The following is a 22,098-nucleotide window of genomic DNA, read 5'->3' as shown; positions in this document are numbered from 1 at the left end:
TAAACATAAGCAAAATATATTTCAAATTAACACACTTGTTCAAATTATCAAATCAAAAACATCCAACATAAGCAAATCCCTCACAATCCAAAACTTCAAACATGTACATAATGATTCCAAAAAAACTTCCAAGATACAAAATCCTAAGACAAAATATATCCAAAAAATTAAAATGCAATCCTCTTATGCTCCCCGAACTACGTTCCATCCATTGTCAATCTGTCAAACATATGAAAAAAATTACAATATTAAAATTTTAGTAATAAAATGCTTGGTCTAAAATTTTGATATACCAAGCACAACAGCCACCCCTAATTATATTGCTCAAATAATAAGAATAATAGCAAGAAATGTTTTTATAAAATATCATTAACCAAACATATAACCACCCATATGATAATTTTCTAAATTACAGAAGCTGAGATGAAGTTAATTCAAAAAAGGATCAAGTATGGTGGAAGTTAGCCCCTGTGTCTCCTTAATTGGAAAAATAATTAATTTCATTAAGAAAGAATTAATCTCTCTAATTAAACAAATATTAACAGTCACTTCAACAGCATTCGTAAAGGGAATTAAGCAAGAATCACCAAAAAAATAATGGATAAAATAGAGCAGCACATCAAAGTCACCATATATAGCACTTTGAGGAGACACTAGTTTCAGACACATGAGACACATAAATCCACTAAGAAAGCAATATAAGTAAACAGCAGTAGCAACACAGCAGCATCAAATAGAGTAAAGACTAGAGCAGCAGCACAGCAGCATCAAATAGACTAATTGGGTTGTTGTTTGTTTCTACAAGTTTATTTAGACTTGAGTGACGTGCTCATGTTGATGTTTGATTGATTTGGTGGTTGTTTTACAAGTTTGCCTCCTGAATGAACCATTTAAGCCTTAAGTTTTGCAAATTTCCTAACAAAAAGTTGTAACGAGGTGTTGTTTGTTTCTACAAGTTTATTTAGACTTGAGTGACGTGCTCGTGTTGACAATTCATTGTTGTTTGATTGTGTGAATTTTGTTAGAATTCAATGTATAAAGAAAGGGAGAGAATAAATTATGTGTATTCAATTGATATTAATTGATGTAATGTAATTGTTCAGTGGCTCCTTTATATAGGAGAAGGTGACAGACAATACATGTTTGAGCTCATGATGGAAAGTGAAGCACTAGCATCGAAAGGCACCGAAAGGGAGGCTCACTATCTACTAATATATTATATACTCTAACATCCCCCCTCAAACTCAAGGAGGATAGGTACAAACCGACTTGAGTTTGGAAAGGAACAAAACGTGAAAATAAACTAATACATAAATAAAAGAGGATAGTAGACACTGTAGGGTCGTGTCAGACCGTTGGTGAAGACACTGTATGGTCGTGTCGGACCATTGTAGCAGGGCAGTTTATGGGGTCATGCCGGACCGATGTAAAAGTTAACCGGAATCAATGTTGGGACAGTTCATGCCGGACCGTTGTAGAAGCTAACCGGAATTAATGTCGGGACAGTTTACGGGGTCATGCCGGACCGATGTAGAAGCTAACTGGAATCAATGTCGGAACAGTTTATGGGGTCATGCCGGACCGATGTAGAAGCTAACCAGAATCAATGTAGGGACAGTTTATGGGGTCATATTGGACCGTTGTAGAATACACTGTATGATTGTATATATAGGCTGCCCAAATATATATATATCGAGCCCTCAAAAGTCGCCCCCTCAAAAGGCGCGCCCAATTCATCAAAAGTCGTGCCCGACAGAAATCGTCGAGCAACGAGCCATCAAAAGTCGCGCCGAACACGTGGCGATGCACGTGATCGACAGAGCGTCATGTCGTCCTCTTCGTTATTGTCTATATAAACTGATGCGGAGGCTGTGCAAACCAAACTAGTTTGAAACCTCTGAACATTTTCATTTGGAAACACTCTGCAACCAACCCTTTCTGACATTACCAGTCTGAAATCGTTGCTTCTCTGAAACACTAAGCAACCCAAAACATGGCCTCTTCTTCCCGTGGTCTGCTCACTCTCATTCCAGACCTCAACGAGTCCACAAGAGAGATAACCAGTGCGGTTGCCCTTGAACCTCAACTAAGCGCCCCGGGTTTTGCTCCGTTGAACTTTTCTATGCGGTCTGTGGAGCAAATAATGGCAGCGCAATCGGATATTGTCACACCCCAAATTCGGGCATGACCGGCCGTGGCCCACAGGGACTTAGCCCAAGGCACACGTAAGCCTAAACATGAATCCAAAACCATAAAGAATAAATGTGATGATAGCCTAGAAATAAATAAATCAACACTCAATCCAGTGACATACCACAAGTGAAAAACAAGTCATAACCAACTTCCTAAAAATATATATACTAAATGGGACACAAACCGCCCACAAAATAAAATAATTCTAAATAAAACACAACCACAATGTATGCACAAAACTCGACAAAGCAACCTAAAACAAATTAAATAAATGTCCTAGAGGTCCATGCAATTGAGTCCCCGCTACGCCATGAGTCGACTCTAAGTCCTTCTAGCACCTGGAAATGGTAAACAACTAAGGCAGCTGATAGCTCAGTAAGTAGCAACATGGATAGTAAATACAGTTTTGAAAACAGGGTTCAATTCCAAAATAAGATATATATCACAGAAACTAGATTGGCATACAGTTTGGTAAATACAATCTGTTTCAAAAAGAAGGTTCCACAGTTCAACACTTAAAATACTCATGTCTCGCAAGCACGTGATAAACAACATTTTCCACTTGAAACAGATTATAACATGAATACCAATAATTTTCTGGGTACCAATAAAAACAAATAATCTGCCACACAGTTCTCAAGGCTATAAGCCCCGTTGGATCCAATACCGAACTAAGAGTCATCCTCAGGGTGGCACCTGGGCCTTTTCTCAAAGACGATCCGATTGAAGGTCACCTAGTTATTTTTAAAGGTCTTTTCCTTACAATCGTTGAGCACTAGAGTCATCACGGCCCAACCCAGATATGTTCCCTAGTGGCCAGAGTCACCACACACAGTGGAATAATTTCCCTGAACTAAATACACACATGGTCCCAATAATCAATACACATCAGTTTCGAAAAATATGGTGGTTCATCATTATAAACATGAGACCAAAACAAATAGTTTACAGTATGCCAAGTTCACACGTGTTTCAGAAATAATTTGATTCCATTGATAATATAATAATTTATCAAAACAGTTTAGTCTTAAAACAACAATTTAATTTTTCAACAGTTCAGGGTAGGGGAACATTTATAAAAATACGTAGCATGAAACTACTCACCTGAAAACGAAATAATATAATCCTCGAGTAGAGTGTAAAAGTCCAACTAGTGCCCTGAACCAAGTATAAAAACTACACGTCACTACTAATTTAAAAATACTAAAGAATACGAACTAAGTAACCCCAAACTAAAGCGCACTAACACGGCTCAACCCAACTCACCGTTACTCTTAAATATTACCTAAGTTCATGTTCTTCAAGGTCTAAAATCACCCAAGACATAGGTTCCGATCGAAACTTAACTAAAAATAACTTTAAGATAAAACAGTGTTTTAAACAAGTTTTCCCAATCTATTCGCTAACTTTGAAAATTACAAAACCCACTCCACGCTATTCGAAAAATTCTAAAACCCTCCAGATATCAACTAATATATCCTAAGTTCCAAACCCAATTGGTTTCACTTGATTTTCTTATCAAAATAATTATCTACAATTTATTATATCCAAACAGGTTGTTTTCTGCAGCACTTTAAAGAAATTGACGGTTCTCTTAATATACACGAGCAATCAATGCAAGGCTAAAAAAGTACGAAACTAGACTCGTAACCGGTTCTAATAACACTAATTTGATAATTTTTGGATTTATATCCAAAGAGAACAACACTCCCGAATTTACTGTTTCGGACTGGTTTCCTAGACAGATTTGAATACCTCAATTTATATGGATTTTGACTCCCAAAAATTATAAAAAAATTCAGATATGCAACTTAATATGTAATTGATCTACTGTAAAAATTTCAGTTCAAAATTCATCCGTTTGATATGTTTTCTTGATTTTTAAAGTTTGTGATTCTGTACAGAATTTTTGAACTAAAAATTACACCCAATATTTACACATAAATTTAGCTCCTCAAGTTTCTTAATAGGATATCTATATACACAATACATAAACCTACAACCTCTCCATCAATGAATAAAATAATAATGGAATAAGGATGAAGAACAAAGAAAGAATAGAAGAAAACCTAGGAGGCCACACAGCACAACACACCCAAAGCTCTCCTTCTTGGCTACAACAATAATCTTGATGATTGAAAAACCCCCCTCTTTCCTTCATAAACCCACGGCTGCTAGGGCTGCTAGTGTTGTGGAAAACAATTATAACAAGAGTTAGGGTTTGTATTTATTTTATTTTATACTAGTGGTGGGCACACTTAGGTCAAATAGATAGATAAATATACAAAATATATATATAAGTTATATGCAACTCAAATGGTAGGAGTCTTATATATTAACCTTGTGATCTAGAGTTTAAGTCACACCCTCCTCTCTCTCTATTTTTTTTTTTATATAATAAACCTTGTCTCTAAATTAAAGACTTTCACCATAAATTTATTTTAGGTTTAAAATTAATTAAAAGATCCTCCAATAATATTTAATTTGCACCTTAGAATTCACCACGAAAATATTTGAGATTGTAATATTATTATTTAATTATTTACTTAATTTTTATATTCGGGTTCTCACAGATATTGAAGCCAATCAGTATACATTGAAGTCATGTGTGGAGACCATGACTGCGGTCACAAACTTGTCGCATCAGCTTCAGAGTAGGACAAATGAGGTGCATCAGTTAAACGCCCAACTGGCTCTGCTCCAGCGCATGTATAAGGATGCGCGAGCAGAGATATGTGTGCTAAAGGCGAAAAACAAGGAGCTGAGGCGGAAGGCCACCGTTATGTTCCGATACAAAGGTCCGCCATATGTTGCGGTGGAGGAGTAGGAGGGAGTGAACGGGCTCGGCGGCATGGGAAACACGGAGGCAGCACTGTTAAGGGCTGCCCAGGACGGAGGCAAGAAGAAGAGACCAGCGACAGAGTAGAGAAGGGAAAAGAAAAATCCTTTGTTGTTGTTGGTGTTGTTTTTTTTTTTTTTTTTGTTGTGTTTGGTGTGCAATTTTTTTTTTTTTGACTCATACCCATGTTCTCCGGATGGAAGGCTAAAAACAGAGAGGTAGTGTGAGAAAATAAAGTATAAAAGAAAATAAAGTTGAAGAGAAGTGTGTGAATAAAGTTGAAGATAAAAATAAAAAGAAAAGGTGAGATTCAAATTTGTTTGGGCGGGTCCTACCACTAATGGAAAAGTAAGATGATGGGTGTGCAAACCAGTTTGTGTTTCGTTTTCTTTTCAAAGGATGGAGTAAAATATATTAAAAAAAAAAGGAAAAGAAAGGTGAGTGGGGAACATGAGTGTGAGGAAAGAATGAAAAAGAAAAAGTATGGGTTGGAGAATCTGAGCATCGGAGAAGAGGAGAGGAAGAGGAAGTGGAGACCATGATGACATATATAGGGCTTGATTGAAATGAGGTTTCAGGACTCAGATTTACAGTTCCGGCGAACGATTCGTCGAGGAAGTTGTTCGAGAACCACAACGAGTCATCGACGAAGTCCGAGAGCCATTCTAGCTCAGCTACAACATCACTAGGGACGCAGAGGTCGTCGGTGAAATCAGTGTACTGATTGGGATTGGGAGCATGCTGTTGTTTGAGGAAGTGAGGTGGTGGTGTTTGGTTGGTGTAAACGCAACGGTGAACGTGACGCTATGTTCACAGGTAACACTTATGTTCACAGGTATGAACGTGACGCTACCACCAGACAACTACTTGATCCACTACACAGCAGGAAGCATCACATGTCAAGCCATGGCAGCAGTGCCTGACAATGTCAACCCAGTCCTCAATGTCATTGCCAAGATGCAGCAACAAAACCAGAGACTTCACGGGGGTGCGAAGGAGGATCTCGCTCAAGGCATCGTCGTTGCCGGCGATTGCGTGGGCTGATGATGGCGGCGACCCTAGTCGGCTTTCGCAGGGTGTTTGAACCTTGGTAGATCGGCTATGGCAACACTTACCGTGAGCGACGGAGAAGGTGACGATCTTAGCTCCACCGCCGGCTTGTCGTCAAGCTTCTCTGGTGCTGAGATTGTGAGTGTGAGGAGGGAATCCTCTGCGTCGGAGTGTTCGGTAGAGGTGGGTCTGGAAGCTAGGGTCCCATAGGTTAAGGTACATTTGGCAAGATCATGTATTCAAATGGATGATGGTGATGATGCTTTGATCTTGAAGGTGAAGTTCTGCCATGGAATTTGTTAGAAACTACTGCAGCAGCAACAACAAGAAGATCAAGATCAAGAAGAAGAATTTGTGGCAGCGGAGTGAAGGTATGTGTAGAGGTCCGGCGGGCGGCCAAGGCGAGACTGCCACCCACCGGTGAAGCAGAATGACTAGGTCCTTAACCTAGCTCTGATACCATGTTAGAATTCAATGTATAAAGAAAGAGAGAGAATAAATTATGTGTATTCAATTGATATTAATTTATGTAATGTTATTGTTCAGTGGCTCCTTTATATAGGTGAAGGTTACAGACAATACATGTTTGAGCTCATGATGGAAAGTGAAGCACTAGCACCGAAAGGGAGGCTCACTATCTACTAATATATTATATACTCTAACAAATTTTTGTGTGTGTGTGTGTGAGAGAGAGAGAGAGAGAGATAAGTAAATGAAGTATTACTTCTATATTGACTCTAGATAGATTGGTAAAATTAAAAAGAAGGAAATATATCATCCTATGACATTTGGCTATCTCAATTTCACACATGATTTGACTAGTAAATTCGTTATTGAGGCTTGAAACATGAATCTAACAAAAGTAGAGCCTTTGAAGCATAAATGTGTCTCTATGTCACTCTGCTTAGGCCGTTCCAATTGTTGATCCTCTAGTTAAAGCATCAAAACCTCTAAATCTGTATTCATATTCTTTTATCTACCTAATAATTGCAGTTCTAAAATAGATATCTGAGCATCACCAGTCCCAAGAGCGTATCCACTACAAGAATATCAACCTTCCCCAATCAACTCCCCTTGACACATGTTCAAGAACTTTCACACCTGCAAGAACAACATCAACATAAGTTTTGGATAAAGAACAAAAATTAATAGTAAAATACTTTTAACAGGCTAACTTTTTTTAAAAAAAAATCACTAAATCCTTCAAACGGAGTTACAATTTTAAGCCCAAATACTTCGAATCACATATGTACAATAAAATAAGAAAGGGGAAGTAACATGTAAGGGAAGACAAGAAACCCCATTGATAAACACACCTGATTCCATAGTTTTCAAGAAGCAGTAGAAAATATCATAACATAATTCAAAAGGTACCAACTATATCTAATCCAGCACCAACGTGACACAAGCAAAGAATATTCACATTAAAATGTGAACAAGAAAGGGATATTAAATTAACTAGTAAAATATGAGCAATAAATTAAAAGCAAATCTATATCACTTAGAACAACGCTTAGCAATTCACTATCGTGCATTATAGTACTTCACATCATTGACACCATAGATTTTGGAACAAGTCAGGAAGGGTTCAGATGATTAAAAAACTATCTTTATTAACTTTAGGCCTGCCATTGAGTTTCATCATGGTTGGAATAGATGACCCATACACATTAGCATCAAGTAGCCCAACATTAAATTGACACTTATTGAAAAGTTCCATGGATAAATTAACAGGAAATCCCACAAAATATACAAAGGTACATTTGCAATCTTAAGTACAAAATTTTAGAAGGCACTTCACCCAAAATAACATTAATCAGAAGGCACTTCGCTCAAAATACATTAAAACTGCAAGATGTTTATATGGAATATGGAGTGATAGTATTAGTTCCTTGATACAGAGATGAGAGAAAGTTTAAGATATTGTTATTTTAACATGCTTCATAATTTTCCACTTTAAACTCCTTGCTTGCGCTGAGTTAAATCTCGAATGGATAATGGACATCATAAACTTTGTATTAAGTAGCCCACAACTACATTTCTACTCCCACAAGAACTTTACATGGTATAATCCCCAAACTATCCAAAATAAATAACACAATCAAACAAGAGAATATCATAAAAAAGGGGGAATCTAAACATTCTCTCTAATGAATGGTATCATGAACTAAATGTTAATCTAAAACAGCTCCGGATGAAGGAATAGTTTTTTGTTCTTTTTCCACATGATACTGTTTTCAATCTAATAATTTTCTGCTCGAATCCATGTCAGGTCAAGATTCATAATCACTGTCATAGATAGCTCATCTTGATGACTTTTAATAGTATAGAGTTTAATTCAATGCATGACCTTTTTAATTAAAAGTTACGGTATATGCAGAAATGAAGCATTTTAAGATGTACCAATCCTATGTGAAATGTTGAGAAACTATAAAAACAAGACATGATACCTCCCAAGAATACCCATTTATAGAATGTCATGATTAAGATGGAACTCGAGATTGATCTGTGAATATGTTTTTCTAATTATTTTCCTTATAATTTTCTTTTGTTCTCTGTAGGACCATCATAGCATATGACAATGGAATTGTTGGCATGACAATGGAACAAACAATGGCCTACAACCACCTCCCATTCTTTAAAACAAAAAAACAAAAAAACAATCCTACTGAAAACATCCATGTCCAAATATTATTGGTGGTTTAAATCTTGTTATTTTTTTGATAACCAATCACATCTAACCATTTATAATTTTAGTAAGATTGTTAGTATGCATAGAATTATTCATTAAAAGCCAATAAGCTAAATTAGAAATCACAATCAATTAAAACCCATAAATTAAGCTCCTAAATACATAAAACATGGTATGAAATTTATATTAACAATTCCACCTTCAAATGTATAGAATCACATTCCAACAATGACCAAATTATATGAATCAACTTTAACTATTCAAAGAAAAATAAATAAATTCAACTTTAGTCTTTTGGTGCACATGTGTAAAGATAGTCCCAAGAAATCATAGCTGGCCACCTTCTATTTGTATATATATATATATATTCCACTATGTAAGCCCCCTTCTCATGTGTAGACAATAAACAAATCAAACAAACCTGGTAGTGTTTTTCTCCGCATTTCTTGGAGTGAATTTCCTATGCTTTGAAAACCAAAATCCACAAAACAGAAAATAAAATTAAAAATTTGCTAAAACAGATTTTTTCAAAAATGTAACGAAACAATTCAGTACATCATAAATTGTAGGGCATAAATATTTTCATATTATATAACCCTAATTTTTCTTCATTGGCTTTCACTGTAATTCTTTGAGCTCTAAACAAATCAAGCAAAATTTGGCACTATTTTCTCTAAATTTCTTGGATTGCAACCTATCTTTTCGTTTCAAAACCAAAACTCATAGAAGATAAAAGAATTATAGGATTGAGTTTGACGGAGGAATATTTATTACCTAGGTGAGTAATATTTATCCACATTCTCAAATTATAAAAATACAAATCATATTAACAAAAACAAAACAAATCAATGTTAAACTCGAAAACAGAGCTTAACCCATATATCATTTGAAACAAAAAGTAGCATCCAATGATATCCACATCAATATACAGATCAATCGAATGAAAGATCCAAGCTTGCAATAACAAATTAAATTGAAAAATTAAAAAAGAAATAAATCAAAATTACCTTATGAATGAGAGGCAGAGGAGGAGGCTTTTGGGTATCTTTCAGTGAGAGAGAAGAGGGAAAGATTCAACACAATTTGAAATCTTCAGGGGTTTGATGGGTCTATTTAGAGTAGAAAATTATGGGTTTTTCTTAATTTATTTTTTTTATATATTATAAAAATCAATTGGTTTATTATAGAGATCTAAGAGATATAATTTATATCTTGTTTTTATTTCTAAATATACAAAATGTTTTTTTCGTAGGAAGCAGTGAACAAATATGGCCACATGTGGGCATATCGACTTACCCACAACGAGCACCAACCGATTGTTAACATAACATACATATAATATAATATAATAACATACATATAATATAATATGTATATAATATAGTATGTATATAATATAATATCATGTATATTCCTTGTCGATGCTTTCGGCCGCCCGAAAGCAGCCCGCCCTTCTTTCGGCCTCTTTTCTTTATTTTATTAAAGTAGCTCATAATGATGTCTTATAATGAAGCTCCTATATTATGGAGCCTCCAAAATTGGTTTCAATACATAGTGTAAACAACAGAGTGTTCACTCTCTCAACTCTCTCTCAACTTGTTTTACATGGTATCAGAGCACAGGTGTCTTTCCTAGCCTCTATTTTTTTTTTCCCTCTCTTGGCAGATTGATCTCTCATCTGCAGATTGTTGCCCCTCTCGTCCTTCTCTCAATTTCAGTTTGGACACCACCGAAGTCTTCGTCTCCTCACTACGGATCCACGGCCACCGGAATCATCCACTTTCGCCATCGCACGCGCCTTCACGCGCCCTTTTTGTCGCCGGCCAGTCGCCTGCTTCCGCCTTCAGCATCCCACGCGCTCCACGCGTCCCCAGTCGCCTAAGCCACTCTTTCCGCGTCCCACGCGCTCCGCGTCCGCCAGCCCCGCCAGCCGTCCGCGTGAGCCATCCGACCCGCGTCCCTCGCGCCGGCTCGCCCCCCCTGCCCCGGCTTTTATCCTCGGCTCCCCACCTCGGCTCCAGCCGGTCCGGCTCCAACCGGTTCAGCCCCTTTTTCCAGCCGGTTCACCCCTATTTTTGGACTTTTTTGGCCGGTTCAGACCGGTTTCTGACTATTTTGGCCCTTCTGCACTCACTGGTTCCCTTGGAATTTTCAGATTCTCCCTTGATTGTGCTGTTTTTCTCTCATGGATCGCTTGGACTTCTCTAATCACCCTATTTCCGTTATTCTTGACGGGACTAATTATGTCCTATGGGCACAAGCTATGTCTGGCTTCCTCAAAGGAAAGAAACTTTGGCGCATCATCACTGGGGATGTGTGCAAACCTATTCAAGGGCCCACGGATTCTGCTGCCCCAGACTCCGCTACTAAATATGTCGACCGCCTGGAAGATTGGGATAGTAAAAACTATCAGATCATCACTTGGTTTCGCAATACTTCTATTACCTCTATCAGCCTTCAGTTTGGTCGGTTCCAACTTGACTCTGTTTCCTCTCCTGCCAAAGACATCTGGGATTTTTTACAAGAACGCTATCAGACTACTGGCCTTGCTCATCAATATCAGCTTCTGAGTCATCTTCACCGTATGCGCCAAGAAACAACTCAGACCATTAATGATTTCCTCTCCCAAATGTATTCTGTTTGGGATCAGCTCGCTCTTTCTGAACCTCCCTGGGATTGTACTAAGGATGTTGCCTTGTTTACTACTTACCGTGACCAACAACGCTTGGTTCAGTTTCTCATGGCTCTCACTCCCCGATTTGAGCCAGTACGCGCATCTCTCCTTCATCGCACTCCTTTACCCACTATTGAGCAAGCAATTTCTAAACTCCTGTCAGAGGAAACCAGATTTGGTGCTCTCCATCCGCACCTTGTGGACTCTGTTCTTGCCACTCCCCAGCTTCGAAGTTCTCCATCCCTACCTTCACCACAAAAGTCTAATGCCTGCAATTACTGTCACAACCGCCATCTTCCGTCCACTCATCTTCTGGTTAATTGTCCAGTTCGTCTTTGTCGGTTTTGCAACAAGACTGGCCCTGGTCATCTCCAACAAGATTGCTTCCGCAATCCCGCCCGTGCCTCTCGCAATGGTTCTTCTACCGGGAATTTTTCTCGCAGCCACTCTCACCGTTCTGGGACTCCGTTTAAACCAATGCCTGCTCAACGCACTACTGCTGCTGCCTCAGAGGATTTACCTTCCTCTGTTCCTATAGACCCTTCCACTCCAGTCTTCTCTCAAACCGATGTCGACGCCATGTTTCACCACTTTTGGCAGAATTCCGGTACTCCTCCATCTACTGCTTTATCTGCCACCGCAGGTAACTCTTCTTGGTACTTTGACTCCGCTTGTTGTAATCACATGACCTTTGACCCTACTATTTTTACTCCTCATGTTCCTTCTATCCATACTGCTGATGGGTCTCTTCTGTCTGTAAGTCATGTTGGTTCTGTTTCAACCTCTCACTTGTCTTTATCTCATGTCTATCTTATGCCTGCTCTTACTTTAAATCTTATCTCCATTAGTCAATTATGTGAGCATGGTCTAACTGTTACCTTTTCCCGTTCTGGTTGTTTGGTGCAGGACCCTCGGACGGGGCAAACTCTTGGGATAGGCCGTAAGCATGGACGTCTCTACGAACTCATCCATCTTCATGTTCCAGATTCCTCTCAGATCACAGCTCCTACCACTGCTACCACTGCTCCTCCTTTATCTCCTTTTCAGCTTTGGCATTGTCGTTTAGGCCATCTTTCTGTTGGTCGTTTAAAATCTTTAATTTCTAGTGGTCATTTAGGTCATGTAAGTTCTGATGTTTTAGATTGTGTGTCCTGTCAACTTGCCAAACAACCTGCCTTGTCGTTTAATAAAAGTGACTCTGTTTCTCTTGCCCCATTTGATCTTATTCACTCTGATATTTGGGGACCCTCTCCTACTCCTACTATGGGAGGCGCACGCTATTTTGTTGTTTTTATAGATGATTTTTCCCGTTTTACATGGTTGTTTCTTATGAAAAATCGCTCTGAGCTCAAACAACTTTATTACAATTTTGCTGCCATGGTTAAAACACAATTTTCTAAAAATATTAAGCTTTTTCGCTCCGATAATGCCATGGAATATAAAGATTTTGACTTTCTTTCTTTTCTTCAGCGTCATGGTACTCAACCTCATCGTTCCTGTCCCGGTACGTCTCAACAGAATGGACGTGCTGAACGGAAACATCGCCATATCCTTGACACTACTCGCGCCCTCCTTCTATCTTCCTCTTGTCCGGAACATTTTTGGGGAGAGGCAGCTCTCACTGCTGCTTACACTATCAATTGTATCCCTACACCTGTCATTCATAATCACACTCCTTACGAGCGTCTGCATGGCACCCGTCCCCCTTACACCACCCTTAGGGTTTTTGGATCTGCCTGTTTTGTTCTTCTCCAACCTCATGAACGTACCAAACTTGAACCACGCTCTCGCCTCTGTTGCTTCTTAGGATATGGTATTGAACACAAGGGGTATCGTTGTTGGGATCCTCTCTCCCAGCGACTCCGTATCTCTCGTCATGTCGTCTTTTGGGAACACAAAATGTTTTCCTCTCTCTCTCTCTTCCGTTTGTCCGTTCCCTCATCCACTTTGTTTTTTACTGACCCTTCCACGAATCTGTTCTCTGATGAGTCTACCCCGCCGCCCTTGCCCGCCTCTCTCGAGTTCTCTGATGAGCTTACTCCACCACCCCTCCCGGCTTCTCTTGAGCCTGCCTTGCCTACTGGTCTGTCCCATGCACCTGCTACCTCTGATGGTCCTGCTCTTGTTCCCTCGGGATCCTCCCCTCCTGGTGAGTCTCTCCCTTTGGCTCTTCCTGCCTCTACTCGACCACACCGGGTAACTCAACCTTCTACTCGTCTCCGTGACTTTATTGTTGGTTCTACTGCTTTTTCTACTTATGAACCGACCTCCTATCGTGAGGCTCGCTCTAATCCTCTTTGGCAGCAAGCTATGACTGATGAATTGCAGGCTTTAGACAAAACTCACACTTGGGACATTGTTGATCTTCCTCCTGGCAAGACTGCCATTGGTTGCAAATGGGTTTACAAAATCAAAACTTGTTCTGATGGATCCATTGAGCGCTACAAAGCCCGCATTGTTGCCAAAGGCTTCAATCAAGAATATGATATTGACTATGAGGAGACCTTTGCTCCTGTTGCTCGTTTCACCTCTGTTCGTAGCCTGATTGCGGTTGCTACCACTCGACACTGGGATCTTTATCAAATGGACGTGAAAAATGCTTTCCTTAATGGTGTTCTTCTTGAGGAGGTCTACATGCAACCTCCTCCTGGGTCTACTTATCCCCCTCATAAAGTCTGCAAACTTCAGCGTACTTTATATGGTCTCAAACAAGCTCCGCGCGCTTGGTTTGCCAAGTTCAGCTCTACTATTCATGACTGTGGTTTCACCTCCAGTTCTTATGATACTGCTCTTTTTATCCGGACCACTGCTCAAGAGACCACCTTGCTTCTTCTTTATGTGGATGACGTGATTATCACCGGTGATGATCTTGATGGTATTCTATGCCTTAAACAGTTTCTTAGCCATCATTTCGAGATGAAAGACCTTGGTCCTCTCAGCTATTTCTTGGGTCTTGAAATCTTCCATGATTCCACAGGGTCTTTTCTCTCTCAGGCTAAGTATACCTCTGATCTTCTCACCCGTGCTGGTCTTACGGATTGCAAGACTGCCTCCACTCCGCTAGAACCTCAGAGTCGTCTTACACCTCTTGATGGCACTCTTCTCTCTGATGCTACCCTATATCGTCAGCTGGTTGGCAGCCTTGTCTATCTCACTGTTACTCGTCTTGATATTGCCTATGCCGTTCATATTGTCAGCCAGTTTATGTCAGCTCCTCGTACCTCTCATTATGCTGCATTAGTTCGTATCCTTCGTTATCTCAAAGGTACCTTGTTTCATGGACTTCATTATTCCGCCCGCTCCTCTCTCCAGCTTCATGCTTTTTCCGATGCTGATTGGGCTGGGGATCCTACTGACCGGCGCTCTACTATCGGGTTCTGCTTTTTCTTGGGTGATTCTCTTATTTCTTGGCGCAGCAAGAAACAATCTCTTACTGCTCGCTCCAGTACCGAGGCCGAATATCGTGCTCTTGCTGATACTACTCAGGAGCTTCTCTGGCTTCGTTGGCTTCTTGCTGACATGGGTGTTTCCCCCTCTGGCGCTACTGCCCTTTTTTGTGACAATCACAGTGCTCTTCAAATTGCTCACAATGATGTTTTTCATGATCGCACCAAGCACATTGAGATTGACTGTCATTTTATTCGTCAACACGTCACTCGTGGTACTGTCCATCTCCATCCCATCTCCTCTGCTGATCAACCTGCTGATATCTTCACCAAAGCTCATTCTCCTGGCCGCTTCGTTGAACTTGTCTCCAAACGCAAGTTGGTTGATGTGTGTCCTCCTTGAGTTTGAGGGGGGCTGTTAACATAACATACATATAATATAATATAATAACATACATATAATATAATATGTATATAATATAGTATGTATATAATATAATATCATGTATATTCCTTGTCGCTGCTTTCGGCCGCCCGAAAGCAGCCCGCCATTCTTTCGGCCTCTTTTCTTTATTTTATTAAAGTAGCTCATAATGATGTCTTGTAATGAAGCTCCTATATTATAGAGCCTCCAAAATTGGTTTCAATACATAGTGTAAACAACAGAGTGTTCACTCTCTTAACTCTCTCTCAACTTGTTTTACAGTAAAACTTGTCTTCTCCAAAAAAAATATGAAGAACAATAACAGAGAGAGGGCAGATAGCAGCGACCATAGAGAGGGTCACGATCGGTGCTGCTCGCGATCGGCTATGCAAGAGACGAAGGGGCTGCGTCGTTCGAGTGAGTGTAGTCAGCGGCACCCTCTCTATGGTCGGCAATGAAATAGAGCGAGAGGGAGAAAGGAAGGGAGGGAGAGAGAGAGAGAAGGAGAAGAAGAGAAGACATACCTTTTGTTGTTTGAGGTCTTGAGAGAGAGAGAGAGAGAGAGAGAGAGAGAGAATGAGATGGAGCTTCAAGGGTCAATTACTTCTTTATTCACATAGACAACTACCTCTGGCAATTAAAAATTAGGGCAAATACCAAACAGTCTAGTTTTGATAAATTAATTATTGGCGACAAAATTAATTAGGTCGCCATAAATGTCATTTACATTTTCTGTGACTAAGCAATGGGTGTCGCCAAAAACAATACATTTGGCAACTAAATGTTTCATCGCCGTATATTAGTTTGGTCATAGAAACTTTTTCATTGCTCCCGTGCATAAATTTGACTTCCCGCAAAACTCAACGCGACCAAATACTTAGTTGGTCGCCAATAGTTTAGTTTTTGCCGACCAAAACATATATAGTCGCCAATTATGTACATTTGACAACTAATTTCTATTTTAGTTGCCAAAAAGCGTCGCCAAAAATATTTTTTGTTGTAGTGATAGGAAAGTTCAACGGAGCAAAAACAGAAGCGCTTGGTCCAGGGACGCTTGGTTGAGATTCAAGGGCGACAGAACCGATTATCTCTATTGTGGACTCATTTAGGTCTGGAAAAAGGATGGGCGAACTACGAGAAGAGGAGCACAAGCAAGGGGTTGCAGAGTGGACAAAAGGTGTTGCAGAGTTTGTCATTTTGGTTTGCTTTCAATCTCTAACCAGCCTCAGCCTCAGCCTCGGTTTAAATAGACAATGCAAAGACTAAGATGACAAAATGGGAGCGCGAGCCGAGGCAAACATGATGCTCTGTCGGTCACGTGCATCGCATGCCACTCGACGCCACAGTGTCAGGCGCGACTTTTGAAGGCGGGGTGCGCCTTTTGAAAACCGGCGCGACTTTTGAGGGGGCGATATATATATATATATATATATGTATATCTTTTGGGCAGCCTATATACATGACCATACAGTGTCTTCAACATCGGTCTGACACGACCATACAGTGTCTTCTATAACGGTCCGACATGACCATACAATGTCTTCTACAACGGTTCGACATGATCACACAGTGTCTTCTACAACGGTTCGATACGATCATACAGTGTCTTCTACAGCGGTTCGATGCGACCTCATAGTGTCTTTTACACCGGTCCAACATGAGCCATACAGTGTCTGCTACACCGGTCTGCCACAACCATACAGTCTCTTCTACAACGGTCTAACACGACCATACAGTGTCTTCTACAACGATCTGACACGACCACACAGTGTCTTCTACATCGGTTCAACACGACCATACAGTGTCTTCTACAACCGGTCTGACACGACCACACAGTGTCTCCTATCCTATTTTATTTTTAGTTTATTTTCACGTTTTGTTACTCTTTCCAAACTCAAGTTGGTTTGTACCTATCCTCCTTGAGTTTGAAGGGGGATGTTAGAGTATATTAGTTATTAGTGTGTATCCATTCCCCTTTCGGTGGCCCTTTCCCTTTTCAGTGACCACTTTCCCTTTAAGCCATGATGTTAGGCCATGATGTTGTTTTGTATAGTGTGTATACCACTTAGGCCATTTTCTCCTATATAAAGGAGACCATGTATAACATCAATATATACACAATTTATTCTCTCTGTATACATAATTCTATCATTATGGAAGTCAGGTATCTGAGAGAAAATAACCAGAACTGCTCCAAATAGCAACATATATAGACTGTCTCCATATTCTCATGGAGCATTGTACCCTTCCTTGTGATAACAGTTTGATTTCTGAATTGCTCTGCAACAACTAATTAAGTACAGATTACTGAAAAAGAAATATTAACTACTTGAAAGTTGCAGAATAGAAATAAACCAAAAAGAAAGGATGTTAGAGGGATATGAAGATTTTTGTACAACACTATACTGTTAATGCGATGGGAGGGTCAAAGAAAGAAGTGAGGCTGTTTGGCAAAACTTATTTATAGCTTAAAAAAAATCTCAAATCCAACTTCAAATAAATTAATTTTTTAAACTTATTTTTAGCTTTTTGAATAAGTTGCAAATCTGAAATAATTTTACCGAACACCTTAAATTTTCAAAGTACTCCTGGTTAAGCATGGAATTGTAAAATCCAAACAAATAAGTTGCAAATCAGTTTTTCCAAACAGTCCTGCTGAAGACAAAGACCACTCCCAGGATTTCCTTTTCAACTCAGGGTGAAAGATTGGAAATATTTCTTCCCTCCTCCCGGCCTCTCTCATCCAGTTATACTTGGATAACCTAAAGATAATTTTCACTAACCAAATGACTTTCACAGAGAAGCTTTTACCATAAAATCATTGGGAAAGGGAAAATTATTTTTATTTTACCTACATAGGTGACAATTTAATGGAGACATTTTCAGTCATCGTAGTTTCTTCTAAATCCAATGATTAAAGCAACCATCTAGGTCTGCCACTTTGACTATGCCTTCTGTATCTATAGGTGCATAAACTTGCAATGGAGTAGTACTTAAATGTACAGCAAACAAAAAACTAGAAAGTATTTTTACAACATAGAACTATAATGACAAAACATTTTGAGGGGGCAGACCTCATACTGATGGCAGCTGTTATTGTGTAGGCAACCCCATATCCATAATAGCTCTCTTGAACAAAAGCTCCACACACCCACATGCTCTTTTCTCCTGAAATACAGGTGCTTGGGAAATGATTTTTTTAAGCTTTTTAGGCTAAAATTTATAAAGACAAAATAAATTAAAATAGTCAAGGGCAGTGGATTCATTGTTTTTTTCACCTGACCCACATAGGAGGTGAAAAAACAATAAAATTTCATTAGGCTACAAATATCATTTTCCCAAATTTGTGATAATATAGTTTGCCATCCCTAATAGTCGCTTTAGTCCTAATTGGGTTGACATTTTTTTTAAGCGTAATGCCATAAAAAAATTTACAAATTGTTATTAATCAATAATGTAACACTAAGTTACAATATTATTGAGATAGTCCTATTTCAGTTTTCAAAGTTCTAATATTGCATGACACATCAAATAGTAAGAAATTTTTTTAAAAAATTGTCAGTTTTATAGCATTTTTTAATGATTCTATACAGAAAAGTGATTAAAGAAAGAAGAAAGAGATATTATTGCAATAATGATACATAACTAGTCCTCACCTAAGTAGGACTTCACAGCTGCAGTATAGGATGGGTTTCTAGCAGGTCCAAATTGTGGATCATCATCTATAGCAATCACAAAGAAGACATGAAACAACTACAGCAGTCACTCCAAAGACCATTATGCACAAAGGACCTGCAATCCAGCCTAGCTGAGCCACACTCCAGGCTAGTGATAGCACTCCAGATCCTATTACCCCTGTTATTACATGGGCAATTGCTGTCCAAACAGTCCCTTCACATTCAAAACCAAACCCAAAATATATTTAAATTGGTTGTTTATTCTGTCACCATTGGATTCAATTCCTCATAAACATTCAATTGGATATGCATTCATATAGATACATACATACCTGTTCTTATCAGTGGCCCATTCGGCTGTACAGAAGATGATGATGGTGGAGTATCTAAAAGCAATGGAATGGCCTGTTCATCTTCTTTGTCGGACATGGCTATTACAGAAGTGCTGAGTTTTTTAGATTGAAATGCATTTGTTGAGGAATTTGAAGGTATGGTTTTTGGGTAGTTTAGCTTATCTTATCTCCCATTCTTTACAAGGAACCCACATCTATCAGTCAAAGTATCAAACAATTTCAAAGACGGAAAAAAGAAAAAAAGAAAAAAAAAAGAAGGTATTGTAAGCATTGCATTATATTCAGGGGATTTCTAGTTGTTATAGATATTGATGATTTGCAAAACAAAATTTTCAGTCATTCACTCTATTTATTTATTTTTTTTAAAAAAAATTTTAAATAAAAATGACGATGGCTAATGGATTGATATGGTAAAGATTAAAGTATGTAGGTTTTATAGAGTTGGAGTTGGATTTGGACGATGAGTGGGTGCAATTATTGTTGAGCTTCAAAATTTTTTGGAGAAATTATAAATAACAAATCAAATCTTGAATTTTTAATTTGAACAAATGAACCCTAAATTAAAAAAATGAACACAATTTCAACCCTTAGTATATTTCTGTTAATTATTACTCAAAGGAAAGGGTATTCTGGTCAATTTATTACTCGTTCATTGTATATTAATTACACTTTTCACTAATATAATTTGAGTTAAATTTCATTTTAATTTCTATAATTTTAAATTTAATATTTGATCCTTTCTTTTTAATTTCAACCAGCATAATACCCGTGCCATGCACGGTTTCAAATAAATAATTAATAATTAATTTTAAAATTAAAATCAAACAATAAAAAAATAAAATTAATTAAATTTTAACTATTTTTATCACAATTTCGCTTATGATTTTTTTTCCCTACCATTAATGCTTGCTTTAAGTTCTAAATAACAATAAGATGAATCATAATGTAATTATTAAAATTTAAACAAAAATTATGACAAATTATAAAATTGCACTTTTTAATTTTAATTTTAATTTTTAGGAACAAAAACTACACCTATGATAAAATATAAATACATTATTATTTTCTAAGGGTTTCATAATTTTAATTTGCCATATATTAGATGATATCGTAAACTATGTGAACCTCAATAATTATTATTATTATTTTTTACTAATTACATTTTTTTAGTTTGCCATATAATAGTAATAATAATAATAATAATAATAATAATAATAATAATAATAATAATAATAATTCATTTGTGAAACTCAATCTAGCAAAAAAATTTTAAATCAAAAAATTAAATAATAAAATGAAAATGACAAACAATGAACTACCAGTGACCTTTATCCACTTATCTTTCCTAAAATCAACATTTACCTATTAATTACAACTTTTAGATTTTCTCATACTCATTAGTTTTGGCATCTCACATTGGGCCATTTTCTTATTTTTCTCTCTCACTCGCCTTTGCTCAAAGAATCTTTATAGCATGGGAGTAATTTTTTAAAATTATTTTATAAACCATAATTCAAGGCTGTGCACGGGTTTAAATAAATAATTAAAAATTAATTTTGAAATTAAATAGTAACAAAATTTTTATTTATAAGAAATAAATAAACTATGGTAAAATGTATTTTTAAAAAAGTGTAATAAAATTAAAAAAAAACTATATTTACAATGAAATATAAATGCATTGTCTTATAAGTTTTGCAATTTAGTTTATTTTATGTCAGAGATGACCCAATCATATAATAAATTATATTTGTTAATTTATTAGCTACCCATTGTCTATGTTGTAAAAGTTTAAAATTATGTCTACTTAGGCATAAAATTATAGGCTTTGTTTGGTTTAGTTTTAGAATCATGATTTGTGTATAGAGTTATGTTTTGAAAAATAAGTTTTTGAAAAAAGAAAATTTATTTAGTTATGAGTTTTGAAAATAATTTTGAAAAGAGTTTTGAGTTGTATTTTGAAATTGTTTCTAGTTTATTTTTTAAAAATATTTAAAAATTTTCTTAATTTTATTTTTTTTAGGGTACATACTTTTGAGGAGGATTTTTTTTAGGGTCCCTAATATTAAGATTATATAGCATAAAATATTTTTATAATGTCTAAAATCCCTCAACATGGATCCAAAAAAAATTCAATCTTCTTTGCCTTTCCCAGAGAAATACATAATCCAGTAAGATAACTTAGTAAGAGACAAAGTCGAAACAATAAGCTAGACAGGAACAATCGCATCAAAAAAATAAAAAAGAAAGAAAGAAAAGATTATAAAATGATTAAAAAAATAGTGAAGAAGATATTGAACGATCACATTATCTAAATGAATAAATACATCCATGCAACGTCCACTAATAACAAAAAAAAATTACGTAGTTGCTTGCCTTAGAATTTGAACCTTTGGCTGCTTTTCGATTAGCTTCTGCTTTTTCACATCTCTTTTCCTCTTCCTGTGGACAATCATAAAGAAGCAATATAAACACATTTTTTCTCCCAGGAGTTGAAGCAGCACGCAAAATAACAAAATACCCGAGAATTTCTTTGGACCCAGAGAAATTCTGAGAAATTCTGGGAATTTCCTAGAGAAATTCTTTGCCCAGAGAAATTCTCCAAAGAAATTCTGGAAATTTCCCAAAGAAATTCTTTGCCTTTGCCAGAGAAACTCTTTGCCTGTCCCAGAGAACTACATAATCCAATAAGATAATTTAGTAAGAGATGAAGTCAACAAGCTAGACGGGAACAATTTTCGATCAACTTTTTCTTTTCCACACCTCTTTCCTCGTCATGTGGACAATCATAAAGAAACTATATAAACACATTT

At 37.5% G+C, this 22,098-nt stretch overlaps 1 protein-coding gene across 36 annotated transcripts; it reads right to left on the bottom strand.

The window, feature by feature from the left end:
* LOC114299439 (putative amino acid permease 7) lies at positions 1-20,182 on the bottom strand. Of its 36 annotated transcripts, none has more exons than XR_014338638.1 (7): positions 19,268-20,053; positions 18,915-19,149; positions 18,333-18,426; positions 9,196-9,239; positions 4,263-7,183; positions 3,298-3,351; positions 1-219 (listed from the first exon to the last, which is right to left on the bottom strand). XR_014338638.1 is itself a non-coding variant. In XM_082884049.1 (5 exons), the coding sequence occupies exons 1-4, from the start codon at positions 19,362-19,364 to the stop codon at positions 7,122-7,124; spliced, it is 297 nt and encodes a 98-aa protein (XP_082740175.1). In that variant the 5' UTR covers positions 19,365-20,151; the 3' UTR covers positions 1-219; positions 7,102-7,121. The 36 variants fall into 36 exon arrangements, 5 of the variants coding, with proteins under 5 accessions (XP_082740175.1, XP_082740174.1, XP_082740173.1 ...); XR_014338636.1 differs by lacking the exon at positions 1-219 and adding an exon at positions 1,037-3,046; XR_014338639.1 differs by lacking the exon at positions 1-219 and adding an exon at positions 1,037-2,531.
* Positions 20,183-22,098: the final 1,916 nt, after the last annotated feature.

This window comes from Camellia sinensis, chromosome 8, assembly GCF_055761805.1.
Source record: "Camellia sinensis isolate YWXY chromosome 8, ASM5576180v1, whole genome shotgun sequence".
Classification (NCBI taxonomy): Eukaryota; Viridiplantae; Streptophyta; class Magnoliopsida; order Ericales; family Theaceae; genus Camellia; species Camellia sinensis.
This window is presented reverse-complemented; position numbering and strand designations above follow the sequence as displayed.

What these genes read in the sequence shown, in the direction of transcription:
- LOC114299439 (XM_082884048.1), bottom strand. Translation starts at nt 19,364, where the DNA reads ATGTCCGACAAAGAAGATGAACAGGCCATTCCATTGCTTTTAGATACT. An exon ending in TGGGCCACTGATAAGAACAG is followed by an intron (nt 18,427 to 19,267) that starts GTATGTATGTAT and finishes CCTGTATTTCAG; the next exon opens with GAGAAAAGAGCATGTGGGTG. An exon ending in ACAGCTGCCATCAGTATGAG is followed by an intron (nt 9,240 to 18,332) that starts GTCTGCCCCCTC and finishes TGGTTTTCAAAG; the next exon opens with CATAGGAAATTCACTCCAAG.